The sequence below is a fragment of the Oncorhynchus mykiss genome, chromosome 6 (assembly GCF_013265735.2).
Source record: "Oncorhynchus mykiss isolate Arlee chromosome 6, USDA_OmykA_1.1, whole genome shotgun sequence".
Lineage (NCBI taxonomy): Eukaryota > Metazoa > Chordata > Actinopteri > Salmoniformes > Salmonidae > Oncorhynchus > Oncorhynchus mykiss.
The window spans coordinates 24,208,394-24,225,709 of record NC_048570.1 but is presented as its reverse complement, the minus strand read 5'-3'; the positions used below and the strand labels follow the sequence as shown (position 1 = coordinate 24,225,709).

The 17,316-nt window shown below is 42.8% G+C and overlaps 1 protein-coding gene across 2 annotated transcripts; it reads left to right on the top strand.

Annotated features, from left to right (window-relative positions):
- The first annotated feature begins 1,449 nt into the window (after positions 1-1,449).
- Positions 1,450-14,566, top strand: ccdc92 (coiled-coil domain containing 92). Of its 2 annotated transcripts, none has more exons than XM_021605797.2 (4): positions 1,450-1,662; positions 6,595-6,768; positions 10,764-10,805; positions 13,280-14,566. In XM_021605797.2, the coding sequence occupies exons 2-4, from the start codon at positions 6,633-6,635 to the stop codon at positions 14,068-14,070; spliced, it is 969 nt and encodes a 322-aa protein (XP_021461472.1). In that variant the 5' UTR covers positions 1,450-1,662; positions 6,595-6,632; the 3' UTR covers positions 14,071-14,566. The 2 variants fall into 2 exon arrangements, with proteins under 2 accessions (XP_021461472.1, XP_021461473.1); XM_021605798.2 differs by having other exon boundaries at positions 1,474-1,674.
- The last annotated feature ends 2,750 nt before the right edge of the window (positions 14,567-17,316 follow it).

The following is a 17,316-nucleotide window of genomic DNA, read 5'->3' as shown; positions in this document are numbered from 1 at the left end:
CACTGCTTGAGCCTACTGCCTGAGGTACAAATAGTCTTTCTCGAATTCTGTACCCTACTTGAAACTAGTTGTTTTAAAGTTTATAATACTACCAAAGTTGTCTTTGAACACACAAAATTGAGTTCAATATGCCATAACAGTTACCAAGTATCACTCCTTTTGAGAAATTCCGCTCACACACGAGATGCGCAGGTGTCAATTGGCAATAGAAACTTTCTCCATTGGAAAAATATAATGTTCTATAGAATTCTTACTCGTTCTTATGAATGTACCATGCTAACTGTGACTGTGCTTTATTTGTCACAAGTTAGTTCACAGGATTAAGGGTTTGTTAAGGAGAGAAAGACAGAAACTAATGCTCTGTTCTCCTTACAAGTCTTGCGCATTTTTTCCCCTCTTAACAAACCACCGCCTCTGAGGACCGGGCCAAACCAAAAGCATAATTGGCGGCGGGGGGAATCTAATCATACAATTAGGAATTGTGTAGTGTAAAGCCACAGAAAGCCAGTAGCTGCGGTGGGAAAATAATTTCTAAGCCTTCAAATTCATCATGGTCATCATGACCCCCTTGTCCCCCCCCAAGTTATGCGCCTGGCTGGGCTGCTGCTTTGCACTACTTACCTGGCTACACATCCACTTCGCTGCGGCCAAACGCCACGTTTCTTACTGCACGTCAAAGGCCCATTCTTGAAGCACTGCTCCCTCTGCTGTCTGGTGTAGTCTTTTTTTAATTTATTTTTTTAATGGTAAACTTTATTTAACTAGGCAAGCCAGTTTAAGAACAAATTCTTATTTACAATGACGGTCAAACCTGGACGACGCTTGGCCAATTGTGAGCCGCCCTACGGGACTCCGAAATCAGGTCCGGATGTGATACAGCCTGCTGTATGTTATAATGAACAATTTGGATCTATTATTGTTGTCGAGATATTTTATCTTTAATTAATATTTAAATATTCATATAGTGTAAATTAATAACGTTTTTTGGTTCATTTCCTATTTACACAGAAGTGAGCACTCACCAGTTTTGTATGCATAACTTACCTCCTCTCTTCGTCGCTAGATGGCTCAAATTAATCATTTTTGTGTGAACAGTGCCACGTTCGGTTGCCAAACGTTGTCGAACGTTGCAGATAGAAATGCCATGCTTGTTCTACATAACATTTATTTCTGAACGTTCCAAAACGTTGTGTCCTGCTGAACGCGCCCAGCGAATGAGCCAGCGGTGTTCTGTTTCTATGGCAATGACACTTACGCCCCAGATACAGCTCGATGACATGCGTCGCCAGGTTTATCAATTACATTTTAGACTAAAATCACATTTTCTTTGACACATTTATACATTTTCATACATATATTCCCATCTATTTCAAAGTGTCAAATCATAAGTCATAAAACAAACGAAATGTTCTTGAACATTCATTCATTCTTGAACTCCTTTCAGTAGTATCCCATGATGCATCGCCTTATTTTGTTGTAGCTGAGGGTGATAAGAAGACTGACACAGCCCATCCATCCTGTTTCTGCCGACAGAAGAGGAGCGTTTGGCGTCATCAACGATAACAATGCCTAACATGGCAGAACGGATTTAGCCACTGTAGCAATTACGACAAGAATTTATATATTAGAGAATATTCGACGATATTATCATATTTCTTTAGAGTAGGTATCACGGTAGGTTGTTAAATGTATAAACCCTTTTCCTCTCTGTTTGGTCAGTGGTAACACAGCAGCAGGACCCCTCCTCGATTGAACCTGCCTCTGGTTAACGTTATATGTCTATCTAGTTAGCTAAATTAGCATAGCTATCTATCTATTTGCAATGGTTCATTTTTTTTGTCATGCATTGTTTTGGAATGGTAAAATGCAATGGGGCCATGGTGAACATAACACGATCTTCAAAATCACATTTTCATGCAGCATAACTAGAGCTAGCTTCCAATAACTTTAGCTTACGACGATTTTCTTGGTTGGATAGCTACCTAGCCATGTGTGACTGGATAGCTACCAATAAGTAATACTAGCTGACTTGCTGGTTGGTTGGCTACACAATGCCTAACGTATTTAACGTTGCTAGCTATCTATGACACGTTTAGCTAGCTAGCTATTTAGATTTGGAATGCAATAATACGATGTTGTTTACAAACATGTTGAGTGGCCTTAACCAATTGTTATGGACCGTTCAACGTTCGTCTCAATTACAGTGAACATTAAATTAAACAATTAGTTAACTACGGTATATGGCTAACATTAGCTAACTAGCTTTGCTGTCAAATCGATTTTGGATTGGAAAGTGCTGGTTGGTTGTCAGAAGCGCGTGTGATAGTCGGATCGGGTGCTGTCCGCAATGCAGGTGCTGAAACCTTAAACGCTCTACCATAATTTTGTCGTAGGGCAATTCCACGGTAGCAGGATGATGCTGGGACTATGTTCACTTTAAAATGTATGCCAAACAAAAACTAACGATTGCAAAGTTAAACAAACCATGCAACTCTATGCACGACTTCTCACAATTTCCACTGAAAATTTTACAAAAAACGATTTACTTGTAGAACAGAACAATTCTATAGTTGCCATGGCACGCTATTAGCATCCTAAGCACAGAGTGCCTGTTAATTCGTACATATTGTTATTTTTGTGTTTTTAATTGTTGTTTTTTAAAACAAATTCGTTTTTGATAACATTTCATGTGTCTGCAGATTGACTGAAAGGTCAAACTTTTTGGCTAGCCTTTGTTTGAAAGACGCATCTGGACATATTGTTCTACCTGGCTGCCAATTCCTGATCTTTTGAGAACATAATTTGAGGAGTTGCGTGAAGCATGAGAGGAATGGGAGATGGAGGAATACAGCAGAAGGCTTGTAGAGAGGACGACTGGCTACTATTCTGAACTTTGTGCTGTGAGCTTTCTGGAACTCAGAGTTGCTGAGGCATCACCCAAGTAGATGCTGCACAGAGTGGAAGAGGAGAAGTCTCCGACTCCGGTTGGTTCCCAGACTTCCCCTCTATAAGATCATCAGCAGACTCCATCACCATCATCTACCATTCTCTGTATAGCACCCTTCACTCAAGTCATGAGCTGACCCTCTCCATCTTTGGAGGATGAAGCTATCAAAGACTTGTCCTCTATTGGTTGACCTGTCATTATATATTGCTTGTTTGATTTGAGATTCTATGAAAAGTGCTTTAGAAGTGTAATATGCACAAGGCCTACTTTTAACAATTTCCACAAAGTTTTACAAAAACACATTTATTTGAAGAACAGTGCAGATGCAAAGTTTGATAAAAGAAGGACTGCACAAACAGCACAAACTATCATTCTGTTATCAAACTTAGCATCTGCACTGTTTTTCAAGGTAATGTCTTTTTGTAAAATTTTCAGTGGAAATAGTTACAAGTAGGCCTTGTGCTTATAGTTGTATAGTTTGTTTAACTTTGCAAGCGTTGGTTTTTGTGTAGCATAACATTTAAGTAAAATATATGATTCTCAGCCTCATTCTGTTATCGTGGAATTGCCCACTAGCATAAGGTATGTCTGACTTGCTTTTCCATTTGAATGACTAATGAATCCTACAAGGACACATTGTCTTATTGCTGCAAACCCAACTGGCTACCTGGTTGTTCTGGTGAAAAGTGGAACTGTATAGATTTAATTTGGCACATTTTCTAGTGGATAAATAAATATAGGCTAAATGTCTTAATTGATTCTCCAAAAGCACATGGAAAGTTAATTCTGTCAACTGGAACAAAGTAGCCATTCAACAAAGGCATTTGCTCCAAACCCACCCATCATGGTCCATAAGAAAGCTGTGAGTTCATGATAGCTCCAGAATACTCTTGAGGCAGCACCTGGCTAGGTGATTCGTAAGTGATTTTCTAAGTCTTACAGTAAGTGTGTGAGACTTCTCCCCGCGTTTTATCACAGTGGGTGTGTCTGGAGCATTAATCTGTTTTAGCGAAGGATGGTAGCTAGTGTGTCTTGCTGCTGCAGTTCATTGATTATTTATGTCTTCTGTGAGAGGAAATGCTTGTTGGTGTGTAAGGGGATGGGAGAGAGGAGAGAGGAAATGCTTGTTGGTGTGTAAGGGAGAGAGGAGAATGGAGAGAGGAAATGCTTGTTGGTGTGTAAGGGAGAGAGGAGAATGGAGAGAGGAAATGCTTGTTGGTGTGTAAGGGAGAGAGGAGAATGGAGAGAGGAAATGCTTGTTGGTGTGTAAGGGAGAGAGGAGAATGGAGAGAGGAAATGCTTGTTGGTGTGTAAGGGAGAGAGGAGAATGGAGAGAGGAAATGCTTGTTGGTGTGTAAGGGAGAGAGGAGAATGGAGAGAGGAAATGCTTGTTGGTGTGTAAGGGAGAGAGGAGAATGGAGAGAGGAAATGCTTGTTGGTGTGTAAGGGAGAGAGGAGAATGGAGAGAGGAAATGCTTGTTGGTGTGTAAGGGAGAGAGGAGAATGGAGAGAGGAAATGCTTGTTGGTGTGTAAGGGAGAGAGGAGAATGGAGAGAGGAAATGCTTGTTGGTGTGTAAGGGAGAGAGGAGAATGGAGAGAGGAAATGCTTGTTGGTGTGTAAGGGGAAGGGAGAGGAGAATGGAGAGAGGAAATGCTTGTTGGTGTGTAAGGGGAAGGGAGAGAGGAAATGCTTGTTGGTGTGTAAGGGGAAGGGAGAGGAGAATGGAGAGAGGAAATGCTTGTTGGTGTGTAAGGGAGAGAGGAGAATGGAGAGAGGAAATGCTTGTTGGTGTGTAAGGGGAAGGGAGAGGAGAATGGAGAGAGGAAATGCTTGTTGGTGTGTAAGGGAGAGAGGAGAATGGAGAGAGGAAATGCTTGTTGGTGTGTAAGGGGAAGGGAGAGGAGAATGGAGAGAGGAAATGCTTGTTGGTGTGTAAGGGGAAGGGAGAGAGGAAATGCTTGTTGGTGTGTAAGGGGATGGGAGAGAGGAAATGCTTGTTGGTGTGTAAGGGGAAGGGAGAGAGGAAATGCTTGTTGGTGTGTAAGGGGAAGGGAGAGAGGAGAATGGAGAGAGGAAAGGGGAGTTATCACTTATCACAGATATTCCATTTTATCTTCAAAAGCAACATACATTTTGGATAACTGAGTATACCAAATCACTACAAAGGTAGAAAGAGGGTGGAGGGTTCTATGTTGATGTAATTACAATGTGATGTCATTAGATAATGTTAATTACATTTTGCCCTGTAATGTCACTGTGCTATCGCATTATCCGTAGTGATGGGAAAGGATTCTGGGAAGTAACCAGGCTTACTGACATGATCAATGGGAACCTATCAAGCATCAAGCCTGATGCTTGGTAGGGGTGTGGTGTGAGTGTCTGCCATCCAGGGTTTACAGGAAGGACTCAGGATTACTCATCTATTATAAATGATCTGTCTTAGTGCACTCTTTATGACACATCAGTCCCTCTCTCTTTCTGTGATTACTCTGCTGTGTTGGGAGGTCAACTGGTGCCCTTTGCTTCTGTACACACGGTGAGAGAATTTGATATGGCATTGCTATCACTGATGAGCATGTTTTAAGAGGTGACACACAATTTATTATTCATGTTAGTAAGATGATGATGCAATGGGGAGAAGCTATGAGATGTTTTATTGTAGCTTGCTAATGTATTCGGGGGGGAATGCTCTCTGCACTCAGAGGGGAAAATCAATGTGCTGTCTACTCTCGACTCAGTGGTGTTGTCTGGGAGAGATTGGAGACAATGGGGCTGCTGCGATGTTCTGACTGACTGATGGTCTCTTACCTCACCCCTGGGCGCCGTCTCTGGCTGAGTACTGGATGCAAGGACGTCCAAGGAGGGAGTAAGGGAGGGAAGCAGGCCCAGCCTGCTGCTGGAGACTGGCTGCATCATGCCGCACCCTCTGTCACTGATGTTTGCTAATGTTCTCAAGATCTCTGAAAGCATTCTGTATTTACCCTCAGCAGCCTCATGTGCTTTGTGTACTGAAGTGGAGGAGTAGCCTGAGGTTCCACCTAGAGTTTGTTTGTCCTTTTGTAGCCTCGTTTTTTGGATGACCTGTTGATAATGACCTATTCGGCCTATTATATACTGGATTTTTTTACTGTGTTAAAGTAGGCCTTTTGGCCAACCAACGGCTACACTGATGAATTGTTTCCCCCTGAGGTTTGTCTTCTTTAGACGTAGACTGCCCACTGATGATAAAATCAATAGCTCGACATCAGCGTTTGTAAGCCAATTAGAGTAAGCAACAAAGGTATGAGCCTATGTGCACCCTCTCTCCTGGCAAAAAGCATTATAACGGTATTGACCGAGTAGCATTCCAAAGACAATCTCGAGATCGATAGTGTGCTATTTATAAATAAATAAAATATCCAGTGTGTTATCATGTTTGGGCATTAGGCTAGTCAATGACTACTTTATCTATCCCAAGCAAGTGGCCAGGAGTTTGGATGGATTTGATGGAATTGTCTTGTAGTCGTAGTGACTGTTCAGTGTATCGTCCAAAGAGGATTATCCCAGAAGTCTATGGGTGAAAGGGTGAGCATTTAGGTTCAGCACTGAACCCCAGATAGTACGACTCTTGTTTTGATGTTGTCTGTTTGTCGCCTGTGTTTGCAGGTCTCTAGGACTGGTGTGTGTCTGCTGCATTGTCTGCCATGGCATCCCACAATGGTACCCTGGAGAATCAGCTGCACAGCGCCCAGAAGAACCTGCTCTTCCTCCAGCAGGACCATGCCAAAACACTGAAAGGTCTACATGCAGAGATCCGCAGACTACAACAGCACTGCACAGGTGAACATGCTGAACCTCAAATTGAACATGAACTGTAGCCACTATACCTAAATGCATACACTTCATACTGCTACAGAATATAGTACATTAGAGTGTCTAGTTTGAGAAACAGATGCCTCACAAGTCCTCAACTGGCAGCTTCATTAAATAGTACCTGCAAAACACCCGTCTCAACGTCAACAGTGAAGAGGCGACTCCGGGATGCTGGCCTTCTAGGCAGAGTTCCTCTGTCCAGTGTCTGTTCTCCCATCTTAATATTACATTTTTATTTGCCAGTCTGAGATATGGCTTTTTATTTGCAACTCTGCCTAGATGGTGACAAACGCCTCTTCACTGTTGACGTTGAGACGGGTGTTTTGCGGGAACTATTTAAGGAAGCTGCCAGTTGAGGACTTGTGAGCGTCTGTTTCTCAAACTAGACACTCTAATGTACTTGTCCTCTTGCTTAGTTGTGCACCGGGGCCTCCCACTCTGCCGTTTCCAACTACAATAGTCATTTACAACATTAACACTGTCTACACTGTATTTCTAATCAATTTGATGTTATTTTAACCGAAGCGTCCCACTTCACCAACAGCCAGTGAAATTGCAGGGCGCCAAATTCAAAACGACAAATCTCATAATTAAAATTTCTCAACCATACAATTATCTTACACCATTTTAAAGATAAAGTTCTCGTTAATCCAACCACAGTGTCCGATTTCAAAAAATGCTTTTCGGCGAAAGCCGAACATATCATTATGTTAGGTCAGGAACTAGTCGTCACAGAAAGCATTCAGCCATTTTCCAACCAAAGAGAGGTGTCACAAAAAGCAGAAATATAGATCAAATGAATCACTAACCTTTGACGATCTTCATCAGATGACACTCCCAGGACTCAATGTTACACAATACATGTACAGTGCCTTGCGAAAGTATTCGACCCCTTGAACTTTGCGACCTTTTGCCACATTTCAGGCTTCAAACATAAAGATATAAAACTGTATTTTTTTGTGAAGAATCAACAACAAGTGGGACACAATCATGAAGTGGAATGACATTTATTGGATATTTCAAACTTTTTTAACAAATCAAAAACTGAAAAATTGGGCGTGCAAAATTATTCAGCCCCTTTTACTTTCAGTGCAGCAAACTCTCTCCAGAAGTTCAGTGAGGATCTCTGAATGATCCAATGTTGACCTAAATGACTAAGATGATAAATACAATCCACCTGTGTGTAATCAAGTCTCCGTATAAATGCACCTGCACTGTGATAGTCTGAGGTCCGTTAAAAGCGCAGAGAGCATCATGAAGAACAAGGAACACACCAGGCAGGTCCGAGATACTGTTGTGAAGAAGTTTAAAGCCGGATTTGGATACAAAAATATTTCCCAAGCTTTAAACATCCCAAGGAGCACTGTGCAAGCGATAATATTGAAATGGAAGGAGTATCAGACCACTGCAAATCTACCAAGACCTGGCCGTCCCTCTAAACTTTCAGCTCATACAAGGAGAAGACTGATCAGAGATGCAGCCAAGAGGCCCATGATCACTCTGGATGAACTGCAGAGATCTACAGCTGAGGTGGGAGACTCTCTCCATAGGACAACAATCAGTCGTATATTGCACAAATCTGGCCTTTATGGAAGAGTGGCAAGAAGAAAGCCATTTCTTAAAGATATCCATAAAAAGTGTTGTTTAAAGTTTGCCACAAGCCACCTGGGAGACACACCAAACATGTGGAAGATGAAACCAAAATTGAACTTTTTGGCAACAATGCAAAACGTTATGTTTGGCGTAAAAGCAACACAGCTGAACACACCATCCCCACTGTCAAACATGGTGGTGGCAGCATCACGGTTTGGGCCTGCTTTTCTTCAGCAGGGACAGGGAAGATGGTTAAAATTGATGGGAAGATGGATGGAGCCAAATACAGGACCATTCTGCAAGAAAACCTGATGGAGTCTGCAAAAGACCTGAGACTGGGACGGAGATTTGTCTTCCAACAAGACAATGATCCAAAACATAAAGCAAAATGTACAATGGAATGGTTCAAAAATAAACATATCCAGGTGTTAGAATGGCCAAGTCAAAGTCCAGACCTGAATCCAATCGAGAATCTGTGGAAAGAACTGAAAACTGCTGTTCACAAATGCTCTCCATCCAACCTCACTGAGCTCGAGCTGTTTTGCAAGGAGGAATGGGAAAAAATGTCAGTCTCTCGATGTGCAAAACTGATAGAGACATACCCCAAGCGACTTACAGCTGTAATCACAGCCAAAGGTGGCGCTACAAAGTATTAACTTAAGGGGGCTGAATAATTTTGCACGCCCAATTTTTCAGTTTTTGATTTGTTAAAAAAGTTTCAAATATCCAATAAATGTCGTTCCACTTCATGATTGTGTCCCACTTGTTGTTGATTCTTCACAAAAAAATACAGTTTTATATCTTTATGTTTGAAGCCTGAAATGTGGCAAAAGATCGCAAAGTTCAAGGGGGCCGAATACTTTCGCAAGGCACTGTATGTTTTGTTTGAACAAGTTCCTATTTATATCCAAAAACCTCAGTTTACATTGGCGCCATGTTCAGAAATGCCTCCAAAACATCCAGAGAAATTGCAGAGAGCCACATCAAATAGCATAAATACTCATCATAAACTTTGAAAGATACATGTTTTACATAGAATTAAAGATAAACTTGTTCTTAATGCCACAAAAGCAGGCCATACAGTTACCCGCCAAATTATGGAGTCAATAAAAGTCATAAATATCATTGTAAATCTTCACTTACCTTTGCTGATCTTCGTCGGAATGCACTCCCAGGACTCCCACAAATTTTTGTTTTGTTCGATTACGTCCATAAATGTCCAAATACCTCCGTTTTGTTCGTGCATTTAGTTCACTATTCCAAAGGCACAATGCGTGAGCGCAAAATCCAGACAAAGTCAAGAGTTCCATTACAGTTTGTAGGAACATGTCAAACGATGTTTACAATCAATCCTTAGGGTCTTTTTATAATAAATCTACAATAATATTCCAACCGGACAATAGCGTATTCATTACAGAGGAAAAATAAGGAACGGCGCGCCCGCGTGACCTCGCAGTAAACAACTGATTGGCCTCAGCATTGTCCACTTATTGAAACAGCTCTTATTCGACACCCTTCCACAATAGAAGCCTCAAACAACTTTCCAAAGACTGTTGACATCTGCTGGAAGCCTTGGGAAGTGCAATCTGGCCCCATAGACACAGTATATTGGATAGGCAATCACTTGAATGAAACTACAAACCTCAGATTTCCCACTTCCGGGTTGGATTTGTCTCAGGTTTTCGCCTGCCATATGAGTTCTGTTATACTCAGACATCATTCAAACAGTTTTAGAAACTTCAGTGTTTTCTATCCAATACTACTAATAATATGCATATATTAGAATCTGGGACAGAGTAGCAGGCAGAGTAGCAAGTACATTCCTAAGTTAAACTACCTTTCAAGAGTTTGGGGTATGTGGTTATGTACCAATTTAATCAAGGTTTGAAATGATTGTTTTTGTCTGTTTTGGGCTTCGTGTCAATTTGCAGTGTACAAATTATTTATAATTATGTTCCGGCCCCCTGACCATCCGCTCAAGAAAATGAAAAAAAAAATTAAAAAAATAAATCGGCCTGCTGCTGAACCTAGTTGATGACCCCTGGACTACACCATAAGTAAAGCATGACACCCTGGGCCACAAACCAGAGCACACCACAACAGAGTGGCTAGCCAGGGCCAGGTCCATTAATTCCATCGCTCTGTGCTTTGGCCGATTTGTCAAATCTCCTTGGACAATCTACTGCTAAGCTGGCCTGTGACTCTCACTAATCCTGACCCATCTGTAGAGGCCTGCCATCTCACCTCTCTCCACTAGATACCTGCTTCTGCATAGGCTCTCTGAATAGCATGCTCCTTGATGCCACTGCACCTTTCCTGTCAGAGCTGAAGCTTTCACTTCCCGGCCTGATCCTCTTCTCTTTTCACAGACTTGACCTATGAGCTGACAGTGAGAAGTTCAGATCCAACAGGTAAGATGTTTCCCAGGCCTTCCTCTATTACGTGACCCCAAGTACACACACATCCACACAGGTATCTGTTTCACACTTCACATTCCATTGCTAGAGCAATTGACTTGACTTTCTCGCTCAATAACTAATAGCATAGTTATTGAGAGAATACTATGGATCTTTACTGGGATTGGCAGGCAGGGTCAGTTAATTTTCACATGATTTTTCTGTAGATTTAATTCTGTGGGAATCGTTTCTCTCTGTGTTTTGACTTGACTCTGCTGTCATTGTGTAAGTAAATAGGCCCTAGCAGTGCATTGTTGGATAGAGACATGGAATGTCGCTGATAATGTTTTACCAATCGCAATTACTTTGACACTGATTTCAATTTGATTGGAACACTTTAGAATTATGTGCTTTCAAATTAAATGTATACATTTTCTGCAAACTATCGTACTGGCAGTTGTATTGTTAATGATGTTATGTAGCCTATGTGAACTAAGAATCACTCACTATATATATATAGATATAGGCTCTGCTTCAGGCTCTGCTTACCTTCACCCTGGCTGTTCAACAGTGGCAGTGAACAGCCCAGGCCCTAAAACCTGCAACGCTATTAAATAAGACTTTCTGCAGCAGAACAGAACAGAGGCCTCTGTATTTCTTTGCCCTGGGAATGGGAGAAAGCAGAAGGCTAGGGCTGTATCCTGGTAACACTTTCCCACCCAGGAAACAGTGTGCTGCAGCCAGAACCGCCTGCTGTTCAGGGCACTGTCCTCTTTTCACAGTCAGCTCATTGCCTAGCTCACAGCACAGTCCCCTCCCATCCCCCATATTACCATGGACATGGAACAGAGTCAAACAGTCTGAATTATATACACAGGAGAACTGCCCATGGGCATGCATTAGAACCACATGGAGGTCTAACCTTGGAATCTGACCTGTAGGCTAGTAGACAGACTCAAAGAATTGATCAATAATTACAGGACATCTATGCAATGGGGAAACAATATAGCAGTCAGTGGTTGTTGTTAGATATTCAGTCAGTAATATAGAAACAGTGTTATCAATGGGAAGAGGTTAGCTCTGCCAGTAAACATGTCAGTGAACAGTTGTAACGAAGCCCTCCTACCCTCATGCTGACCTTTCAGGACATCATTACAGTCCTGATTAAGCCGCTGAAATAGCTATATATTAGCCAGAGAACAATGGGCTGATACACACTCTGTAGCATCTCTAGCCATGGACCCAAGCAAAAAATAATGATAGGAAAGTAAAAACATCCTTTTGCTGAAATCTGAACTGTTTTAATCAGGCTTGATCTTTGGGCTACATTGGCTTGATATTTGATGTATTTTGTGCTACTGAATTATTGAATGGGAAATCAGTCAGTTCACTGTTACAGAATAAGAGTAGGTTCAGGTTGTATGACAGGTAACATGTCTCAATGATACCTTGTGAATCCTGTAATGGGGAGGTTTTCTCCCTGGCTATTTGCAGTGCAGACAGTGTGGTACTGTGGGGACTGTCAGAGACCGTAGCAGGTTAGTGTGGGACATCTTGCAGATTGCGGTGCAGGAAATTAGATGTGCCACAGCACTAATGCACAGTCTGCAACTTACTTAGTGCAGCAGGCAGGACTCAGCGGCTCTAGCTTGGGTCCAAAACAAAGAGAACAACCCCCCCCCCCCAATTAAGCAGATAGGAAATATACCAGACAGCCCAGTAGAAAATCGACATATACTCTAGTATTAGATGTAGATGGTTGTGTTGGGTAGATATCATTATCTAGGATCTACGGTATGATTTAGGCCTATCTATCTGATACAGAGAGCTAATAGCTAGGCTATATCTGTACCGTAGCTGATTGTGAATGTGTGTTTGATCCTTGGGTTGGGAGAGGCGATGTGTGGGCAGTGTTGAGCTGGCGAGGGAGGAGGAAGGGCAATAATGAAGGTCAGAGGAGAGCTGTGCCCTTGCTATGGACCAGAGCTGTATTATGAGACAGGAGCTCTTGCCTCTCGCTCTGCCCACTGCTGATGAGTCTCTGTAGACATCCCTCTCGCCCACTCACATCGGCTGATAGACTCAATCCGTGGCCAGTGGGTACACTTAAAGTGCCTATGGGCAATTAGTGTGTGTGTGGAAGGTTGGATGTACAGTTTGTGTAGCCTATATTTTATATAAAATTACAGTGTGTGTTAAGCATTATTAGGATTTAAGTGACAGCGTTTTGTATTTAATTTGTAGTATCTGACATGTACACATGCCTACGGTATGTTGACTGCAGATGGTAGCCCTACCAGACCCAAAAGGAAAACAGCCTTGTGTGTATTCCTTATGGAATATTTTCAGGGGAATGGACCATGTTTTATTGTGGATCCAAATGAAGCAGGCTACTGTATTGGTGACAGTGAATACTGGGTTTCTGATGGTTGTGTTTGTTTTGTCTTCAAATACAGGTCTAACCGTGTGATTTGTTTGTGTTTGTGCAGACAGCAGTGAGGCACGCTGCAGGGAACTGCACAGTAAGTGCGAGGAGCTGGAGGCTCAGCTAAAGGTGAAGGAGGAGGAGAACACGGAGCTGCTGAGAGACCTGGAGCAGAAGAACGCCATGATCTCTGTCCTGGAGAACACCATCAAGGAGAGGGAGAAGAAGTACCTGGAGGAGCTGAAGATGAAGAGCCACAAGCTGGCTGTCCTGTCTGGGGAGCTAGAGCAGAGAGCCAGCACCATCGCCTACCTCACCTCTCAGCTCCACACCACCAAGAAAAAGCTCCTGGCAGGTAGTTCCTCCGAGGCCAGTCCTAACGTCAGCCCTGTGAGCTCCTACAAGCCCACCCCTCCCCCAGCTAAAGACCGGCAGCCTGGCCCTGAGACCCCTCGCCGCCGCATGAAGAAGAGCCTGTCTCAGCCGCTGCACTCTGAGTTAACCGAGGTATACCGGCTGGGTTCTGATGGGAGGAGGATGGTCCTACGGGAGGCGGTGGATGCCATGCCTGACCCCACCCCCTTCCTGCAGGCATCTCGAGACACCCCTGATCTGCAGATGGTACGAGACCGGCCTGCCGTCATCCCCCCCATCGCCTGTGATCGCTCGTCCAGCCCCCGCCACAGCCCGGCACGGGACCGCCAGCATCATGCACACGTGGGCGTTGCACACCGCACCCACCATTGCACCCCTCCCGTGGTGTCTCCTCAGCCAGAGCTGGAGATCCTGGCTGTGGACCAGGTCAATGGGGGCAAGGTGGTGAGGAAGCGCTCTGGGGCAGACAGAACAGTTTAACACATTCTCACACAAGCAAGAAGGAGCATCACCTACTGTATAAATCACCTGCTTTTTATGCAACACTGCAATGAGCAAAGAAAGTAAAATGGAAAACAGACAAAAATACCACCATGCCAAATGTTTTGAAACACATGTGACTTACACATCCTGTCCTTTTTTTGCTTTGTCTCATCTCACTCTGTCATACATTGTGCACATAAACTTATCCGCCAAACATCTGCATTATTGCCTGCTTACCTGGTGAATCCATACACATATTATCATCGTTAACTACCAGGGGTGAAAGTATAGTTTATTTCTTACCAGTGCGGGACTACAGAAATTACAGTCTACTTTGCTGACACGGACAAACGGATCAATAAAAACAATGTTGTCTGATCCATATAATTGGTCTACGAAAAGGGGAGACACAAATACAATATGACGACCATCTAACCTAGAGGAGGAAGTTATTGTCCAAAAAACAAACAAAAGTGGCACTGACCCAATGACAGACACTGAATATGCGCACTGACCCAATGACAAAGACAGTGAATATGCACACTCCAGGGATATGGCCGATGTTCTCCGCTACTGCCAATATGATATGCTACTGTTCTCACAATTCGTTTAAGAATATTGATAACTAAAAGACAGATTGACAATATTTTCATTGTCATCTCTTTAAAGTAATAGCCAACAGTTTTTCCGCGATTGTACTTTTACATTTTGTGATATGCCTGGCTGGGTCTGTCCTTTTCAATGACAGTCACAACGCAACAATCATCAACATTATATATACACAGTTGAAGTCTAACGTTTACATACACTTTTGCCAAATACATTAAACGCCGTTTTTCACAATTCCTTACATTTAGTCCTAGTAAAAAAAAAATCCCTGTCTTCGGTCAGTTAGGATGACCACTTTATTTTAAGAATGTGAAATGTCAGAATAATAGATTATTTATTTAAGCTTTTATTTCTTTCATCACATTCCCAGTGGGTCAGAAGTTTACATACACTCAATTTGTATTTGGTAGCATTGCCTTTAAATTGTTTAACTTGGATCAAATGTTCCGGGTAGCCTTCCACAAGCTTTGCACAATAAGTTGGCCCATTCCTCCTGACAGAGCTGGTGTAACTGAGTCAGGTTTGTAAGCCTCCTTGCTCTCACACACTTTTTCAGTTCTGCCCACAAATTGTCTATAGGATTAAGTTCAGGGCTTTGTGATGGCCACTCCAATACCTTGACATTGTTATCCTTACGCCACAACTTTGGAAGTATGCTTGGGGTCATTGTCCATTTGGAAGACCAATTTAACTTCCTGACTGATGTCTTGAGATGTTGCTTCAATATATCCACATAATTTTCCATCCTCATGATGCCATCTATTTTGCGAAGTGCACCAGTCCCTCCTGCAGCAAAGTACCAACACAACATGATGCTGCCACCCCCGTGCTTCGCAGTTGGGATGTTGTTCTTCGGCTTGCAAGAAAACATAACGATGGTCATTATGGCCAAACAGTTCTATTTTTGTTTCATCAGACCAGAGGACATTTCTCCAAAAAGTACGATCTTTGTCCCCATGTGCAGTTGCAAACCGTAGTCTTGCTTTTTTTAGTGGTTTTGGAGCGGTGGCTTTTTCCCTGCTGAGCGTCCTTTCAGATGTCTATATAGGACTCGTTTTGCTGTGGATATATACTTTTGTACCTGTTTCCTCCAGCATCTTCACAAGATCCTTTGCTGTTGTTCTGGGATTGATTTGCACTTTTCGCCCCAAAGTATGTTCATCTCTAGGAGACAGAACATGTGTCCTTCTTGAGCGGTATGACGGCTGTGTGGTTCCATGGTGTTTATACTTGCGTACTATTGTTTGTACAAATGAACGTGGCACCTTCAGGCATTTGGAAATTGCTCCCAAGGATGAACCAGCCTTTTCTGAGGTCTTGGCTGATTGAGTTTGAAGGTAGGCCTTGAAATACATCCACAGGTACACCTCCAATTGACTCAAATGATGTCAATTAGCCTATCAGAAGCTTCTAAAGCCATGACATTGTTTTCTGGAATTTTCCAAGCTGTTTAAAGGCACAGTCAACTTTGTGTATGTAAACTTCTGACCCACTGGAATTGTGATACAGTGAAATAATCTGTCTGTAAACAATTTTTTCTAAAAAATTACTTGTCATGCACAAAGTGTCCTAACCGACTTGCCAAAACTATAGTTTGTTAACAAGAAATTTGTGGAGTGGTTGAAAGACAAGTTTTAATGACTCCAACCTAAGTGTATGTAAACTTCTGACTTCAACTGATATATATATATATATATATATATATATATAATATACATAATATACACACACACACACACACACAAGTATGTGGACACTGCTTCAAATTAGTGGATTCTGCTATTTCAGCCACACCCGTTGCTGACAGGTGTATAAAATCGAGCACAAAGCCAAAGGATCTCCATAGAGAAACATTGGCAGTCGAATGGCCTTACTGAAGAGCTCAGTGACTTTCAATGTGGCACCGTCATAGGATGCCACCTTTCCAACAAGTCAGTTTGTCAAATTTCTAGAGCTGCCCTGGTCAACTGTAAGTGCTGTTATTGTGAAGTGGAAACATCTAGGAGCAACAACAGCTCGCTCAGCCACACAAGCTCACAGAACTGTACTGAGGAGTGCTGCAGCGCATAAAAATGGTCTTCCCTCGGTTGCAACACTCACTACAGAGTTCCAAACTGCCTCTGGAAGCAACGTTAGAACTGTTCGTCGGGAGCTTCCTTGAAATGTGTTTCCATGGCCAAGCAGCCACACACGAGCCTAAGATCACCATGCGCAATACCAAGCATTGGCTGGAGTGGTGTAAAGCTCGCCGCCATTAGACTCTGGAGCAGTGGAAACGCATTCTCTGGAGGGATGAATCACGCTTCACCATCTGGCATGTCCGAGAAGACTAATCTGGTTTTGGCGGATGCCAGGAGAATGCTACCTGTCCCAATGCATAGTGCCAACTGTAAAGTTTGGTGGAGGAGGAATAATGGTCTGGGGCTGTTTTTCATGGTTCGGGCTAGGCCCCTCAGTTCTTGTGAAGGGGAACATTAACACTACAGCATACAATGACATTGTAGACGATTCTGTGCTTCCAACTTTGTAGCTACATGTTGGGGAAGGCCATTTCCAGTTTCAGCATGACAATGCCCCCGTGCACTAAGCGAGATCCATACAGAAAGGGTTTGTTGAGATTGGTGTGGCAGAACT

Bases quoted from the DNA above. Each gene is read 5' to 3' on its own strand.
- ccdc92 (XM_021605797.2), top strand. From the start codon at position 6,633: ATGGCATCCCACAATGGTACCCTGGAGAATCAGCTGCACAGCGCCCAG. The intron at 6,769-10,763 runs GTGAACATGCTG...CTCTTTTCACAG, and splicing joins ACTACAACAGCACTGCACAG to ACTTGACCTATGAGCTGACA. The intron at 10,806-13,279 runs GTAAGATGTTTC...GTGTTTGTGCAG, and splicing joins GAGAAGTTCAGATCCAACAG to ACAGCAGTGAGGCACGCTGC.